We start from the raw sequence: 17,600 nt of genomic DNA on the forward strand, positions 1-17,600 counted from the left end.
CAGCATTTAGTCTACTCATATGCTACAGAAGTAGGCTAATTTCAACAAATAACCGAATAATGAGAATACTGTAAATGTTATGTGATGTGCAATACTGTTGAAGTTGCTTTTTGATTTTATTCCATGATTGTGGTAAGACTAAATCTGTTTTCTCATACAGTGATAACAAATGTTTCTATAATGTTAACCTAAATATGCCCACAATACCTAACTTTCTTTTTTTTTCCCTTTATTGACTGATATTTTGTTAATGGTACTTCACAATCAGGCTTTTCTCATTATCCAACTGTTGCATGAAAATAAGCATATCGGGACTTGGTGAATGGTGTGACGGCCTTTCTACTTCCTGATTGGATGCAGTGTGCAGACGCAGTAACTGGGGTCACCACAATTGACGCGCCCTTGGCCAATCAGTGTAGACCTAGGGTGGGCTTTACTTAAACATCAGACAGGTTACATAGACGATCGAAGTGTCAATTTCAACAGCTTCAGGTAGTCGTAAGATTGTAACCGTGGTTCGTGTTCGGCAGCACTGCAAGACAAAGCAGTAGTACTAGTAGTCGAACTCTAATGTAGCCTATTGAACAAAGAGACGTGATCCTGTACAAGATACCAGTCTGACATAAAGGCGGCAAGCAAGCAGACACGGTGGTCGCGGTATAGTATTATTATAGAAGCATGGATCCGTTACTATACCTTGGGGGTTTAATTGTTTTGTTTCTTTTATGGATCAAAGTAAAGGGTTTAGATTATGTTATAGTTCACCAGCGATGGATTTTCGTCTGCCTCTTTCTCTTACCACTATCCGTAATATTCGATGTGTATTATTATGTAAGAGCATGGGTCATCTTCAAGATGTGTTCTGCACCGAAGCTGCATGATCAACGGGTCAGAGACATACAAAGACAGGTAAGGCTAGTGCTGCAAATCGTACACACCCTGATTAGGCTATAGCCATATTAAGTGTTACATATTCTGGCAACGATGGCCATGATGATCAGACGGGTGAAATGGCAAGGTTGTGCAAAGTCCGACCTCAAGTCTATGGTTTGATAAAGTCCACCTCACGGTGGAGTTTCGACTCCTAATCCTTCTTTTCCACGTGGGATTTAAGTATCGTCCAGTATGAAAACAAGGATCACTTCACTGCATTAGAAATTCCTTCCATTCCGCGTGTTTTCTTTGCTGTCTGCCCTCTCTCACCCTGGTTCTTTCATGCGCCTGCACAGATGTGTTGTTCTTTCTCATCCCTCTTGTTAATTTCAAGGGCCCACCCCGACTTTCTAAGTGGGTTATTTTAGAGAATTGTTCCTCTTACATCGTGTGACAGGATATTCCAGAATATACCAGTCCAAGCGCATCAGAGTGCGCATCAGAACATGTGGCACAGTATCATTCGTCTATGATGCTTCGCGGCACTGCATAGTGAGAGTTCATGAGAGTTCTGTGAAACTTTACATTGGTATTTCCTCTCGGGATTTAGGAGTCGTTGTTTAGTAGTTTAGCTGTAGGCTAGTTGGAGACGTTTTCCAGTAGCCTAGCCTGTTGCGAACTTGCGCATGCAGTTATGTGCTCAACATTTTGTAACATTGTGTAATAGAGTAGAGCGAAGCGTCAAAATGTGTGAAGTTAACTGCAATCATGCGTGTTTTTGTGTAGCTGCAGTTTACAGATTACAATTTCATTTGATCAGCTATTGGGTAAAATGCTGTGTTACGCACAACATAGTAGGGCTCCTCGTTCTACACATTTGGCTAGGGTCAGGTTCAGGATCTGAACCCTGGCAGGGCTTGATCTTTTGTCTTATGACCATATAGAGATCTGGTAGGATTGTTATCTTTGCCATTTGACACTTTCCAGTGTGTGTTTTAAGTTGTTACTAAGCAACTACTTTTGGTAAGATCTTCACATTAATGTTGGTGGTCCATACATGGCCATAACGAGAGATGGACTCACCAGTATTGCTTACAAGCCGCTCAGACTGTCCACTAGTGCTGTGGATGGATTGAGAAAATGAAAGAAAAGCTTTCACAACACAACCTTATCAACAATGTCACTAAAAAGACCTATCAACACAACCTAACCACTCACTAAAAAGAGGTCTATTATGGTAATACAGTACCTCTGTACCGCATGGGCTGTTGGTGGTGGAAAGCTTTGACATTCTGGTAGTTCAGTAGTTATAGACCTGGACTCCATGGCGCTGCTTTAAAACAAACTGACCCCGGAATGATCTCACTTCCTGGCCCACAGGTGCGAGAGTGGAAAAAGGAGGGGGCGAAGACTCACATGTGCACTGGGCGCCCTGGCTGGCTGACCGTGTCCCTGAGAGTGGGCAAGTACAAGAAAACCCACAAGAACATCATGATCAACATGATGGACATCTTGGAGGTGGACACCGAGAGACAGGTGAGACTGAGACTGACCATAAGGGAAGAAGATGCATTCGGTTTCATCCTCTTTTATCGGATATAGACATTTTTCCTGCATGTCCCTATGATCTGTTTGTAAGTAAGATAGATAGATACTGTATTGATGCCCAAGGGGAAATTCAAGAGGTAAGTTAGTTAGTGAGTAATCACTTCTCTATACTTTTCTAATTAGATTATATCTTTTGCAACATTGATATTTGTGGTGTTTAAATAGTGTGTGTGTGTGTTTGTGTGCATAAGACAGATAAGAAATGTGCTGTAAATTGATTTCACCATTTAACTCCCTCCCACAGGTAGTGCGTGTTGAACCTCTGGCCAATATGGGTCAGGTGACGGCTCTACTCAATGCCATTGGCTGGACGTTACCAGTGTTGCCAGAGCTGGATGACCTCACCGTAGGTATGTGGTTGTTATGTTCTCAACATGCACCAGGGTCAAGTTTGTTCTCTTCATCTGTGAGATTTCTTATCACTTACAGTTATTTGTTAGCCTGGAAATCCAGACCCAAATCTATAAAGATTCAGGGTCTGGCTATGAGTCATGAAAATGGCCCAACTCGAGGGGCAGCACCAAGCATGCATTTGAAAATATCACCACACGCAATTGGATAACACTACAGCAAATGTTAACTGACCGATTCCAGACTTCAACGTTGCAGCGCCATCCGTCATCATCTGTTTAATTCCCCTCTGGCCCGCCTATATCAGATACGCCAATGTGATTGGTGCAGCTCAGCTCCAAGGGCATGGGTAATGAGCATCATTACTGATTGCCAGAGTGACTCGCTGAGCAAATCTAAATTGTGCTCTCGCGAGAAATCTGGATTTCCAGGCTAATTGTTGATGCACATCACGCACAGTGATTGTATTATACTGTAGAGTATACTCCACTATTAATCAGACAGCCGTTAAAATAGCCCATAATATTACATTGAATGGGAATCTGCACCTTAATGTAAAATTTCACTTAGCCTTTCAGACAGCCTGTTTCTCAAATGATTTTTTCAGGATGTAATATCCTCCAAAAAGTGGCGTACTCCAGTTGAATGGACAGCAAGCACCAAATTTCTGTGTTCGGTAATGTAATTCCTATGTGGTTGCTGAAAGCTCTGATTAAATCAGATCAGGCATGACAAACGATGCTGTCTGTGGTGGTAGAAACTGGTTCAGGAAATGGCTTTTTTTAGAGGGTGGGTGAGGGGTGGTGGGGGTCTGGTGGGGGAAGCAGCATCTCAAGGCTCAGTTTCCATAGAGGTCTGCTAGAAGGCAGAGTTTGTGCACACTCTCCCGCTAATGTTTTCCAGGGATGCGGCGGCAAATTCATTTGCTGGCCTGCTGAGACCAACACCGTAAAGTGCGTGTAAAATGAGAGCGCAGGTGCTCCTATCAGGGCAAAAGTGTTTGCCTAAGCAATACTTTCCTTCTGGCAGCTGCATGGATTTAATATACGATAAGTCCCACAGGTGAAGGTATTGATTTTCTCTGTTAGCACTGCAAGCAAAAATAGTCAGTGGAATGTGAGGGGTTGTCTACAGTGGTCTCCTTGTTCGTTAGTTTTCATGCAGAAATGTCCTGAGGTTTAACAAAGAAAACCCACACCCCTTCTGTAAATGTTGAAAAGTATAGAGTCAATGAAAAGCACAGCCTTAGACGGACATCATCAGTGTTGTGTTCTCGTCAACACAAAGTTTGCAAACCCTTTTGACTATTTTCCTGGAGTCTATTCACTCTGTCTCTCTACTTGTCTCGTTCAAGGAATGAGGAAGGCACTAAGCCGAAACACGTCTGTGCAATAAAACACATTTATTATGCAAAGTGCGGCCTTTTTCCTTTTCTGGGTAAGCATATAAGTTTGGCCAAGCACTCTAAAAAGAAACTTAAGAGACTGAGTGAAGCCTGCTCCTACCATACAAATGATCATTCAAGGAATGAGTCAGAATGGCCCTTGGCTTAGCATGAGTGAAGCCTGCTCCTACCATACAAATGATCATTCAAGGAATGAGTCAGAATGGCACTTGGCTCAGCATAGCACTCACTGCAGGCTCGGCGTCAGGGGGGGGGCATAGGGGTCCAGGCCCCCCCAAACAGGTCTCTGTGTCCCCCCAAACAGAGTGCTCTGTAGTAGATATTTTGCAGTATTTGGCCCCCCGGCTCATAGCCCCCCCACTCGTTGCTCTCTGGCTCCGAGGCTGACTCACTGTCTGAATCTCCTCCCCTCACAGGAGGTCTGGTCATGGGCACCGGGATCGAGTCCTCCTCACACATCTACGGCCTTTTCCAGCACATCTGTGTGGCCTACGAGCTGGTCTTGGCGGACGGCAGTCTGGTCCGATGCACTGAGGTGAGCGGTCGCCCCATGGTGATCAAGGGTCCGGCGCTCGTGTGTGTTGGTGTTTTGATTTGTTGACTTTTTTTTGTTTGTTTGTTTTTATTTGTCTGATTTGTTTTATATGCCCTGCTTTCCCCTTCTTCACTGTGAGAAGATTTTATGGACACACACACAAGCACAAACAAACAAGCAAGCAAACAAATAAACAAGCAAAAAATCAGAACAGAAGGCAGCATGTATTTTGACATTGATCAGCAAAGTGAATTGATTATTTTATATTGATCAAAAGCAAGCAGTCCTTACATAGTTCTGAACCAAAGACATGATAAACAGTTGCTCCAGCCTAATCTATATAGCTATATATCTTTGCATTTATTTTTTATTTTTTAGTAGCAGCTTCACAAAGGTTTCACAAAGGCGTCACATTTCTGTATTAGCCACTGTTTGTTTTCCAGCATGGTTGCACATGCGAGAAAGCGTAGATTGCTTACTTACCGGACGTCTGAACAGCAAGATCGCAAGCCCCTTACATGTAGGACAAAGCCAGCCTGGCTATCAGCATCTCTTGCCCATGCTCCTTCCCCCGTGGTAGTGCAGAACTCAAGCTCTCCCCAGACACTGAATCACAGTGACTCTGCCCTCGTGCTGAGGACAACCAATACTCCCCTAGGTTGCTGCTAAGGAATCAATCCTCTTATCTTAAGGACAGAGAGCTCTCTCTCGAGTCACCCCAGTAGATCTAGTATCAGGTCTTTTGTCAAATGCTTTGAAGGGTATTGTGCATATCGCTATCGATTCCGATGTGATGGTGTACATTTATTGATTGATTTGAATGGTATGTTCATATCGGATTACTCAAGCACACTTTTGAGTTAGTGAGTAAGTAGTGAAATGCCTGTGTGCTGAAGAGTTGGATTTCTATAGTTTTGTGTGATGTTTGTTCACAGGAAGAGAACACCGATTTGTTCTATGCAGTGCCCTGGTCCTGTGGAACCCTGGGGTTCTTGGTCGCTGCCGAGATAAAGATCATCCCTGCAAAGACCTGGGTGAAGCTCCGCTATGAGCCGGTGCGTGGCCTCAATGCCATCTGCCAGAAGTTTGCCAGTGAGTCGGCCAACAAGGAGAACCAGTTTGTGGAGGGCCTTCAGTACTCCCTGGACGAAGCAGTGATTATGACTGGCACCATGACCGACGAGGCAGAGCCAGACAAGGTGACCACAGGCTGATTGAGTTGTAAACAGTATACTCCCATGCTTATTACGAGGACACCTCACAGTCTTTGGCCGGGTTTCCCAGATTCGTTAAGAAGCTCTTACGTGCTAAGAACTTCTTAGGAGCGCTCTAAGAACGTTCTAAGAACGCTCCTAAGAAGTTCTTAGCACTTAAGAGCTTCTTAACGAATCTGGGAAACCCGGCCTTTGACTGCACTGGGGCAAAGCAGAAATCCTTTTGTGAATTGTGTGTGTAGTAAGCCTCTGTTCCTTCTACGCTCTCAGATCAATCGCATTGGGCTGTACTACAAGCCGTGGTTCTTCAAGCACGTGGAGAGCTTCCTGAAGACAGACCACACGGCCGTAGAGTACGTCCCCCTGAGACACTACTACCACAGGCACACACGCAGCATCTTCTGGGAACTGCAGGTACAGTATACCACTCTGAGCTTTCACTCGCCTCTGAGCATGACCGTAGACTCCAGGAACATCACTACGGCTAAAGTAAACATAATAACTTCATGCATATACTGTGACAGTTTTTTTTATTTGTACAGGAGATGTGTATTTGAATCACATGTGCTTACACAATCATCTGAGAATAATTGATTATACAGTCATGTACTGTACATGTGAGGCTGTAATGGTTTTTATTTACTGTATGTCTAACTACAATACGGATTTCCAAGTGCTGCTGTTCCATCGCACAGATCTGACTTTGTGTCTTTGATGGATTGACACATTTAGGCGCATTTGTAGAGGTTTTCTGTTCCTGTTCCTCCTGATGTATTTAGCTGTGTTTTTTGTGCATGGTTGCTTGTATTAGAGAACACTCTCATTCCATTTGTGCATTAGAGGGTCAACTTAGTCAACAGCCCCTCTGACAGGGCACTTCAGATGTCTTGCGTCCATCCCCACCATAGTGCATTATGTGTGGCAGCAGCACTAATGCCCTCTCCTTCTCTCTTTCCCTCTCTCTTCTCTCCCTCATTCTCTCTCTCTTCTCTCTCTCTCATTCTCTCTCTGTTGCTGCCATTAGGAAACAGGAACTCACATGTGGCTTGGAACAAATTACCCCCCACCCCAGAGTATATAAAATTGTATTATAAATTATGCAGATTGTTTTTCTAGCAGAACAGTCGTTTGCGGTGTGTGTGTGTGTGTGTGTGTGTGTGTGTGTGTGTGTGTGTGTTTGTGGCTGTGTCTGGTCTGGGTGTCTGTTTGTGTGTGTGTGTTTGTGGTGTATGTGTGTTTGCATGTGTTGGCATACATAAGCGCACTCTTGTGTTTGACTGCATTTGTTGAACACAGAAAGCACCATTTGACAGCTCATTATATTCCACTGACTTATGTTTGTGCTGTAAAACTTTCAACTCACCGAGCATAAAGACCCTTCCTGTTTCTCTGGGGTTTTTTTGTAGCACAAAGATCATAGAGCAAAAACATTACTGTCATCATCGGCTAGAAATATCGATCCTACTATGTCTGATGGGTTTTCTTCTTTCCCTCTCCTTTTTTCTCCTCCTCCCTCCATCTCCCTTTCCCTTTGCCTCTCTCTCTATCTCTCTCTCTTCTCCCAGGATATCATCCCGTTCGGCAACAATCCCTTCTTCCGCCTGGTGTTTGGCTGGATGGTGCCCCCTAAGATCTCGCTGCTGAAGCTGACGCAGGGGGAGACGATTCGTCAACTCTACGAGGAGCACCACGTGGTGCAGGACATGCTGGTGCCCATGAAGCACTTGCAGGCGTCCATCTCCCGCTTCCACGAGGACATCCATGTGGGTCATCACTACAGACACACACACACACACACACACACATAACACACAGTTTTACCCATACAGAGACAAGTGCAGAGACCATTTTTGGATACCGGATAGATACCTTGTTTATTGTCCTTAAAGGGATATTCCGCCATTTTTGGAAATACGCTCATTTTCCACCTCCCCTCGAGCAAAACAATCGATATTTACCTTGTTCCCGTTCATCCAGCCATTCTGCGAGTCTGGCGATACAACTTTTAGCTTCAGCCTAGCATAGATCATTGAATCGGATTAGACCATTAGCTTCTCGCCTGCTAGCTTCATGTTTAAAAGTGACTAAGATTTCTGGTAATTTTCCCCATTTAAAACGTGTCTCCTCTCAAGTTAGAAAGTGCAATAAGACCAACTGAAAATGAAACCTGGCGTTTTTCTAGGCTGATTTGACATGGAACTACACTCTCATCTGGCGTAATAATCAAGGCAACTTGCAAACGTACCATAGGCGCAGTGATATCTTACGCAGCATCTGAAAATAGTCCCCATAGACAACAAGCAGTAGTAGTGCCAGTAGCTGCAAGCTGCCTTGATTATTACGCCAGATGAGAGTGTAGTTTCATGTGAAATCAGCCTAGAAAAACGCCAGGTTTCATTTTCAGTTGGTCTTATTGCACTTTCTAACTTGAGAGGAGACACGTTTTAAATGGGAAAATTACCAGAAATCTTAGTCACTTTTAAACATGAAGCTAGCAGGCGAGAAGCTAATGGTCTAATCCGATTCAATGATCTATGCTAGGCTGAAGCTAAAAGTTGTATCGCCAGACTCGCAGAATAGCTGGATGAACGGGAACAAGGTAAATATTGATTGTTTTGCTCGAGGGAAGGTGGAAAATGAGCGTATTTCCAAAAATGGCGGAATATCCCTTTAAAGAAAACACATTCATGGTATGCACCATTGTGTACAAATTATTAAACAAATCAGATGTACAGCAAAGATCAATTGACTAGACTAGTTAGCATCCTTAGCGCCCTTTTCACAGAATATATAGTATTATTATTGGGGGGGTCTGTCTTAGGGCCCACATTTTCTAGCAGCGCCTCTGACTACTCATTTAACTGAATGAGTTCTGGATTGGTTTTGATACCCTCTCAAAATATCTAAGCTTCAGTGAGTGTGTCTTGCGCCCTTTGGCTGGGTTTGACCATGCAAAGGTGTTCCCTCTATAAGCTGAGCTGGTGGTACGTCTGTGTTTCAGGTATACCCTCTGTGGCTGTGCCCCTTCCTGCTGCCCAGCCAGCCTGGCATGGTGCACCCGAAGGGCAACGAGGACGAGCTGTACGTGGATATCGGCGCTTACGGGGAGCCCAGGGTCAAGCACTTCCAGGCCCGCGCCTCCTGTCGCCAGCTGGAGAAGTTTGTGAGGGAAGTTCATGGGTGAGTTCCCATGAAGATGCTTCAAATCATTTGTGGACACTGGGGTATAGTGTGGTGTAATGCAAAATATAACAGAACAGCGTGGAGCATATACCTTATGTGAGGCAGAAGGCTGTGACATGCTCCCGCGTCTGTGCTCAATGCGCGTGACGAGAATTGCATCATCAACGTACATGTGTGGGGGATTTGTGTGCTTCCCAACAATTGGGAGCTCTTACGCAAATGTTGACAGAGGAGTATGCCACTTGCTCAAGATTCCCTCTGACTTATGTGTTGTTTCTTGTGGTTAACGCGTCCTTTTGACTTTTGATTTTCTCTTCAGATTCCAAATGCTTTATGCTGATGTCTACATGGAGCGACCAGAATTCTGGGAAATGTTTGACGGAAGCCTGTACCATAAACTCAGGGATGAGTTGAATTGCAAGGGTGCCTTCCCTGAGGTGTATGACAAAATCTGCAAGTCTGCGCGACACTAATTTCCAAACCTGACAGAAGTTGTAAGATCCCACGAAGTGACCCCTCTGTAAGCCTAGGAGCCTTGTTCCAGACCTCAGTGATGTTGTAAAGCACACAATATCATGCTTTCTTTAATCCTACACACCATATTTTTACAAATATATTTTTGAACCACCCATTTTATAACAAACCAACTAAAAAAGAGCCATTTTGATAGGAAAGCACAGATTAACTTTACACTAGATCGGTACAAGATACATTTCTATTTTTGACTAGAATTTCAAGCTGAACTGTTAACATTCTGGATTAACACTATAACATCAACTCTAGACCAGTGGCATTTGAAGAATGCGTGATATCTGAATGGCCTACATTATCTGTCTCTCCCACTTTACAATCTCTCTCTCTCTTTCTCTTTCTCTCTCTCTCTCTCTCTCTCTCTCTCTCTCTCTCTCAGCAAAGGGTTCCATGTGTGCACTTAATGTAATGCTGCCCATAGAGTCTCTCTCTCCCACTGATGAATGAAGTCGTTTGTAGTGTGTGTCACTACAGTGCATCCTATTCCTGGATGCCTTCCTTTTGTGTTGCATGTCATAACATTAATAACTCGGTGAACAATACTGTGAATTAGGTTCATTTTACCAAAGGCTCTGCGAAAACGTCTATTTGGTGGAGTGTGGTGTTGTAGACATTAAGCACTTGAAGCAGGGTTTCACCAATATGCTTGCCATCCCTTTTATTATATTTAATGATTTTTGCAGAATAATACTGTTATTTGAATAGATCTGCTGCTCTCTAACTCTCTGAAAGTGCCACTGTAACTATTTTGTCTACAAACAGGAATGTAAGAGCAAAATACTTCTTGTTTTCTTATTTCTCTTCTATCTGTAAGTCACTTTTGGCAAACCTACATACGTTTAACCTCCTATATTCCTCTGATTCCTTTTTATATATTTGTATGGTTTATTGTGTGGTCAAAACAACACTTAACAGAACAAAACACTTTCCACCTAATATTGGTACGGCTTATTTTTAAAAAAATATTTGTTAGTGGCCCAAAATGAACACCTCTCTCTTCACTTTAAAAGCCTATACTTAATAGCCGTCTCAATGTTTTGCTATAAATTGATATAACATTCTTTCTTTTTGTTTATTTTGTCTAGCAACTTTGAGTGGTAAAGCATCTGTTAATAAATAAAAAAATAAGCATACTGTATTATTTTGAGATACTTGAAAGCACTCAAGTGTCGGATCTTCATGTTGATGATCGAGTCTGTAGTCTATCAGACAGGCTATTTTCATCCTTTGGGTTTGAGAGAAAATGTTATCGTCTCATTTTTGTAACGCTGCTGCTGCACTTGTAATGCATAAATGCCCAATAAAACCCTGAAACACTCAAAATCTTGTCCAACATTAATAAATAACACATGAACCCCCAATTACAGGAAAGCCATGTCATAGGAGGTGGTGGCACTCATACCACATTATACTCATAGTGACCTCCGTTCAGCTCCCATCTGTGATCATTTCACAATCCTGCCCCATCTCTCTCTTCCTGTCACCAAAAAGGGAAAAGCTCCAAAAATATACTTTATGAAGAAAAACAACCCTTACTAATAATGCAGACAATATATTTCGTCACAGCAATGAAGACGAATAACAAACAAATATATGTTTAGGCCCACATCGCATCGAAGGCTTGCATTTTGTCCGGTTATGTTGTTGTTCAGATCATGAACAGCCACAGCAAGGAGGGGTGGGGGGGGTCCAGGACGCTAGACACCACTGTTGAGCCCTCTGAAGCTACCGTGGGCCTAATTCTGTGAAACACCAACGAGCGAAAGTGTCTGTTTGATAACCTCAGTGAAAAGCTGACGAAGGCGACTCTGTTGGTGATGGTGTTTTTGGTGCTCAAAGGTTGCTTTGTTTCTCTGATTGGGCATACTGGCAGCACACGCTGTACTGTGAAGGAGCAAGCGACCTTTATGGATCTTAAGTACAACATGCGGCACATTTTCAACTGCCACCAACCGACGGCGTGTTGTTGTTGTTTCCTTTGTCATGTTGTGTGATGTTAATTAGGCATGGTTGTTGATTGGTCGCTATAAAAAAAAAATCCCCTACCTTTATCAGAATGAATTGAACACCTCTCTTGTGCATATCTGAAAAAAATATGTATTTTCAAAATAGCCATGGAGATTTCTTGTTGCCTTTTGTCCAGAGCACTCAATCCTGCCAGGCTTCACAGAGGCATGGAACACAATCTCTCCAGATGAGCCTCATGCAGTAGCTGCGAAAGCCGTTCTTGCCATCCCCACATTGATGGGCCTCAGTCTTTCGCTGTCAAAGGAATGAATATTTACTGTAACTCATAGCTCCATCAGATGAAACACCTACCAAATCACAGTGCAATTCCATTAAAATACACACGTTTCTAAAGTAAAGTATGCAGTCATGTCCTTTGAACACACACTATAACTGTTGTGCTCAAGGGACGTTTGCCATTGTAAAGTCAGTATCAGTATCAGTGAGCTTTGTCTGTTTCTGGTGCATCAAACGCACACTGTAAGGTTAACTTACTGTGTGTATTTGTCCCTGTTAGGGCAGTGCAGATATCTCTGTGTTTCAGAGATGAAGACACACTGGTGACCCCTGATGGCTTTCTGGTTCTTGTCCTGGATGTTGTAGTTGCCTGGGCCAATGACACTCTGTTTTGGGCACATAACAAGCTGATGTTAGGACTTTACGAATGACTAGACTCTTCACATGCACACCTGCTCATGAAAAACTTTCTTTTTTTCTTCTTTTTTTTTTTATCTATTCAATATTCTTTTTTTTACAGTCGTAAAGTCAGGCAACAATCAGGAAAGCAGTTCAGACAAGGTTGATGGAAAAAGTCTGACAAGCTTCATTTGACTAAGCAATTTTGAGTCTGCTACCTTGAGACCATAACTCAAAGCAACTCAGATGGAACGCAAAACTAGACCAACCACATTTTGCCTATGCACAATGCAGTGGTCACATTACCAGTCATATATAGGCTCCTTTATAGACGTCCACAGTCTTCTGTCTATGAGGACTACAGTAATCACAATTCTGCAAAATCAATGTATAAGCCGCGGCTAATAGTCGGGAAATTGCGGTACTCACATATTCGCCACCCATCTGCAGTCTCTCTTCTCTCTTGCTGACCCGTGGAGCAGAAGAGAGGAAGGGCGGGGCGGAACGCCTCCCTGGGCGACTTATTGAGGTCACCTCGTACCATCCTGGGCCTGGACTCGTCTGGGGAAAGGGGGGGGACATTGCACCAGCTTTAGCAAGTTTGATAACCATTCAGCACCAGTGAAAAACCATCATGGTATATAGTATGGCATAGCAGAGAGATGGCCAGAAATAATGGTAAATATACTGCATGTATAGGTGTATTCGGACACAACAGTTCTAGTGGGAAGTAATAGTTCTACTAACTATTAACTGGAGAGGCTATCTGTAGAGCAATACAGTTCTAGACAGTTCTAGGTCTTTTTTCTGTTTGCATTCACACACAGTTGGAACTCTTACACACATTAGTAGCACTACAGCCATATAAAGTAATGAAATGGACAGCATTGCTATAGCTACCACTTACTGACATGTATTGACAAACCAGATGCTCATGGTATCAGAAAGCATTGAAAAACAATGTGGTATGGAATGTCAAACTCATGTCTCCAGAGGGCATTTGTTGCATTATCAAATTATTTTTACAGAGATTTTTAACCTGCCTTCTGACTTGGCTCATGGTTCCTATGCACAGGACCCTACCCCAAAGTAGGAGTAGGTCCATTCACTCAAATATTGATATGCCAACTGTGGAGGCTTCCAAACAAGGCATGTACCAGCATATTGCTCAAGGACCCCCCCCCCCCCCCCCCACAGTGTGTGTGGCAAAACAGCATGCATTCATTGGCAGAGGCACCAGTGGTTGCTACTCACTGCAGGCCTCTTGCAATGGGACTGGGTGCTGTGGAAGATCCTGTCAGTGAGTACAGCAGGGTACTGCTCCAGAGTGCCAAACACGCCATGCTTTCGCTTCGCGGGCTTCTCCAGGTCCTCTCCGAACCTGGGCATCTCCTTGGCGTATTGCCCTGGGTTCAGATTGACTGTTTTCTGAGAGGGAAAAGAATCAGAGAAAAAGGGACATGTTGCTGCTTTTTGGTTGCATATACTCCAAATGAGCTAATTTCCTCTATTCTTTAACGTTGAACACTATTGAGTCACATTTGAGTTGTGATTTAAACTTTAATCACGATTGGCTATGTCATCAGAGACTATTCAACACTTTCCCCTAAGAGCACTGCTTCACATGATTTCTATTTACTCATGAGTGGTGATTTTCATCAGTGACACTTAGTGTTCTAGCAGGCATTTATTTCCTTATTTCCCCTTGCATTATGTTGCAAATTACACCACTTTCCTGTTGTGAGAATGCAGAGATATTTTCAAATGCATGCCTGGTGCCATTGCATGTTGGACCATTTTCTTTACTCATAGCCAGACCCCAAATCATTCTACATGCGGTAGATTGGTTCTACCCCCATAATTACCGGATCAGCAAAGTATCCAGAGCAGATTGGTTTGTTCCTTGGTCCAGTGAAGAGGTCATAAGGGCCTCGTTTGCCAGTGCTGCTGTTCAACACCAGGTCAATGGAGCTCTTCATGTCATACGTGCCTGGGCTCAGTCCAACAACATCCTGGCAGCACAAACATTAAGCAGGTTAAAAAAAAATAAAAAAAAGTCCTTCCTGACTACCTCTTTTTGCAGTGCTGGTCATCGTTTTACTAATTACATTCACTGTCTTGAAATGCTTTGGACAAGTAACTCAAAAACGGAATAACTAATGAAACTGCTTGCACAGGTAGGTAAGGGTAAGGCCCTGGGTACGGTAAATGCCAAAGCCTTGATAGTAACTTTTTCAGTGCGCCACCACTGCCCAACCATTGTTGTGATCACTGTTAAATGTTACTTAAAAACTACTTGCGCAGAATAATTAGAATACTAGAGAGTAGTAATGTCTAGTAGTTACCACTTTCCCCTCTGGGAAGCGCTCTATCCCTGAGCCGAAGACTACGGAGGGCCTGGTGGTCCCAGCTGACTTGACCCTCTTCTCCACGTCTGCCCCGGTGGCATACGTCCCGGGGCCAGGAGTCCAGCACTACAAGACAGAGAGAGGTGACACATGGGGTGCCTCTCAACATGCCTCCTCGATCCTCGATCCTCGAGGGGCGTTCCCACTGATCTATAACTAACACTGGATAGACTATCCCATTGTCCCCCCCCCCCCCCCATCATTCTTTATGTAGATCAGTGAGGATCGAGGCATCGAGGAGCGAGGGAGGACGTATAAACGCTGCATGAGAGGCACACGTGGATTGTACAGGAAAGAAGGCTTGCAAGGAAAGTGCTCTCCAAGCTGTTGTGTCAGCGCCCAATTAGTGTTCCAAGTACCAATGCAATATGTTTCTTTGTCTCCATCAAGTGGCAATCTTGTGCAGGAGCACTGTCTCAGCCCCCTCTATGCTTTTAGTCATGCATAGGCCTATATAGGCTATTTTGCTCTTCTATAAGTTAGTTTTCCCTATAACAAGCTGTAGTATTCCTAATATTATAATATGCTATAATCTATGGCAAGGTATCTATCTCAATCAATTAGTTTCCACAAAATAAAACACTAAAGTCTTTCACAGGGCCCAGCATTTCAAGCGGTGGCCCTGATCTTGTACATACCCGTGTCTCTGGAAATCTCCCTTCCCTGGAGTCACAGACGCCTCTGATGCTGCCTGGTTTCTTGTTTAGTTCTTCAATGAAGTCAGTGGTCTTGTAGGTGCCAGGACCAACTTTGGCTTTCTGTGAGACGAAAGAATAGTGTATTGTTTGTGAGCAGTGGTCCTTGTAGCCTAAATGATGCAACATATACATAAATGAGTAGCTGAATAATTTGTATCTGAATAATGTGGTATGAAATATCTATGTGGCATTTTTTTTTAAGATTCACAGTACATTTATCACACATTGCAGTGGAATATTGACAATAGCTATGCAGTGTTTTGCTTTGGTCTGTTACTATTCATTTGTCTTCTCATTGTGTTCCCTCAAAACCAAGCAGTACAATATTCATCTGTCCTATAAGAGAGGAAGAGGTTTTGACCTTTGACCTTCATTCAACCGTCAACCAGTGGCGTTGTGCAAATTAAAGCTAGGTGGGCATATGAATCTTTAAAGTTTTAATATGGCCCTTCTAAAGTCTTTGAATGCACCAAATTTAAAGGAGAATTCATATGATTTTTTACAGACATTTCTGTTTCTAGAGGTCACCAGGATCTGTCAGTACAAAAGGAAAAGAAACGGAAACCATCGGTTCACAACCATCGGAGTTGTGAATCAGAATCCTTCTTGTACTGTGTATGGTCATTCATGATTTTGTACCCATTTTGAATCTCTGGTCTGTATAGTACATTCTGTAAATTTAGCATGACTTTCTAAACACATCGGCTACTTCCAGATGTGATACTGGGTGTGGTGGGAATGGATGGCCTTCACACCCTCCCGTTGTCTAGAGTGTAGCAACTGCTCCAAGTACTCACTATTCCATTAGCATAACATTTGGCCAGGTACAAGGCGGAGTCGTTCGGATCAACGATCCTTCAGGAGAACCTGTCCCTGGGATCACCCTTGTATTCCATATTCATACAGAGCTGGAGCTCGTACAGACAGTAGGCCTACTCAGTGACCTGTCTGTCCACCTGACAGTACTCAGTGACCTGTCTGTCCACCTGACAGTACTCAGTGACCTCGAGAAACAGAGATCTATGCGAAAAATCTCTGGAAGTCCTATATATGCTCTAATTGTGTCCACCCAATGACATTTTGGCCAACACAGCACCCCTGCCCTGAGCTCTCACCAGTAGGTGTTTGTTATCCCACGCTTCCCTGTACAGGAGTCCAGGCATCTGAGCCTGGCGGGCCGTCTCTTGTGCCCTCCTCCATCCAGGGCCCTTAGTCCGCTCTTGAATTGCTCTCGGACCAAAGTCGCTGATGTCTGGATTGTATGTGCCTGGTCCAAGGTTTCTCTCCTGTAATAGACAGATTTTCCCAAAGAGATTCCAAATAAAAGAGTGAAAACCAAGTACTCGTATTAAGAATATTTTCCTTAAAGCAAAAAAGATAACCGACTACGAGAAAATACATTTTCTAAGTCTGAAATTACTGCCTATTTCAAACTGGAATAGAATTAAGACTTTATAACAACAATATGCCATAATAGTGTATACAATAAGCAGGCTAGTATAGCTGAAGAGATGAAAATGTCTCTTGTTTCAGTGTTTTACCGATTCACTTGTCATCTTTTTGCAGTAAGGTATCTCTGTGTAAGTCCCCACCCTCTTGTTTGCAGGATGGACAGCCGAAACATCAAACCTGGTAGACAGAGACCATTCTTGTGTGTTAATCAAAGAACACATTTATAAGCATTATGTGGTCAACTAGGTAGCCTACCCAAGGACAAAATATAGCCTACTCCGCAACATCCTGACAAACCAAATGCAAATATTCTTGTAGCCTAAATAATATACTACCTGGCGGCCTGTGTCCCAAATGGGGCTCCCTTGAATTTTTTTTCAGCCATTCTTTTTGCACAAACTGGAGCATCTGCAAGAGGACATAATCTATGTTTAGTTGATATGTGCCCATGACAACGATGACGTATGCTCAGTTCATAATGTATTAATGATCTGTCTCTTGGAAACGGGCCAATGGTGACTCGAATTGCTTTGCTTTACTTTCTTGTTTAGGTTGAATAGACATTCTAGTTATGATATAGGTTAGCTAGAATTTGTATTATACTGCGTTGCTTATAAGGGTGGAATGTCATTATTGTAATAATAGACATAGCCTAACGATTTAGTTTTAATAACCTAGATTATAGGCTACCCGAGTCGG

The 17,600-nt window shown here is 43.3% G+C and overlaps 2 protein-coding genes across 2 annotated transcripts; one reads left to right on the plus strand and one right to left on the minus strand.

Annotated features, from left to right (window-relative positions):
• The first annotated feature begins 443 nt into the window (after positions 1–443).
• Positions 444–11,023, plus strand: dhcr24 (24-dehydrocholesterol reductase). Its single transcript, XM_062555700.1, has 9 exons — positions 444–909; positions 2,254–2,409; positions 2,726–2,831; positions 4,654–4,772; positions 5,708–5,971; positions 6,257–6,400; positions 7,552–7,749; positions 8,988–9,166; positions 9,489–11,023. The coding sequence occupies exons 1-9, from the start codon at positions 679–681 to the stop codon at positions 9,640–9,642; spliced, it is 1,551 nt and encodes a 516-aa protein (XP_062411684.1). The 5' UTR covers positions 444–678; the 3' UTR covers positions 9,643–11,023.
• Positions 11,024–11,503: 480 nt separating this feature from the next.
• LOC134102539 (ciliary microtubule-associated protein 2-like) lies at positions 11,504–17,331 on the minus strand. The gene is made up of 10 exons (XM_062556672.1): positions 17,237–17,331; positions 16,991–17,078; positions 16,565–16,735; positions 15,390–15,509; positions 14,689–14,817; positions 14,209–14,355; positions 13,598–13,771; positions 12,773–12,904; positions 12,203–12,330; positions 11,504–11,962 (listed from the first exon to the last, which is right to left on the minus strand). The coding sequence occupies exons 1-10, from the start codon at positions 17,284–17,286 to the stop codon at positions 11,902–11,904; spliced, it is 1,200 nt and encodes a 399-aa protein (XP_062412656.1). The 5' UTR covers positions 17,287–17,331; the 3' UTR covers positions 11,504–11,901.
• Between the last annotated feature and the right edge of the window lie 269 nt (positions 17,332–17,600).

Source organism: Sardina pilchardus, chromosome 15 (genome assembly GCF_963854185.1).
Source record: "Sardina pilchardus chromosome 15, fSarPil1.1, whole genome shotgun sequence".
Classification (NCBI taxonomy): domain Eukaryota; kingdom Metazoa; phylum Chordata; class Actinopteri; order Clupeiformes; family Clupeidae; genus Sardina; species Sardina pilchardus.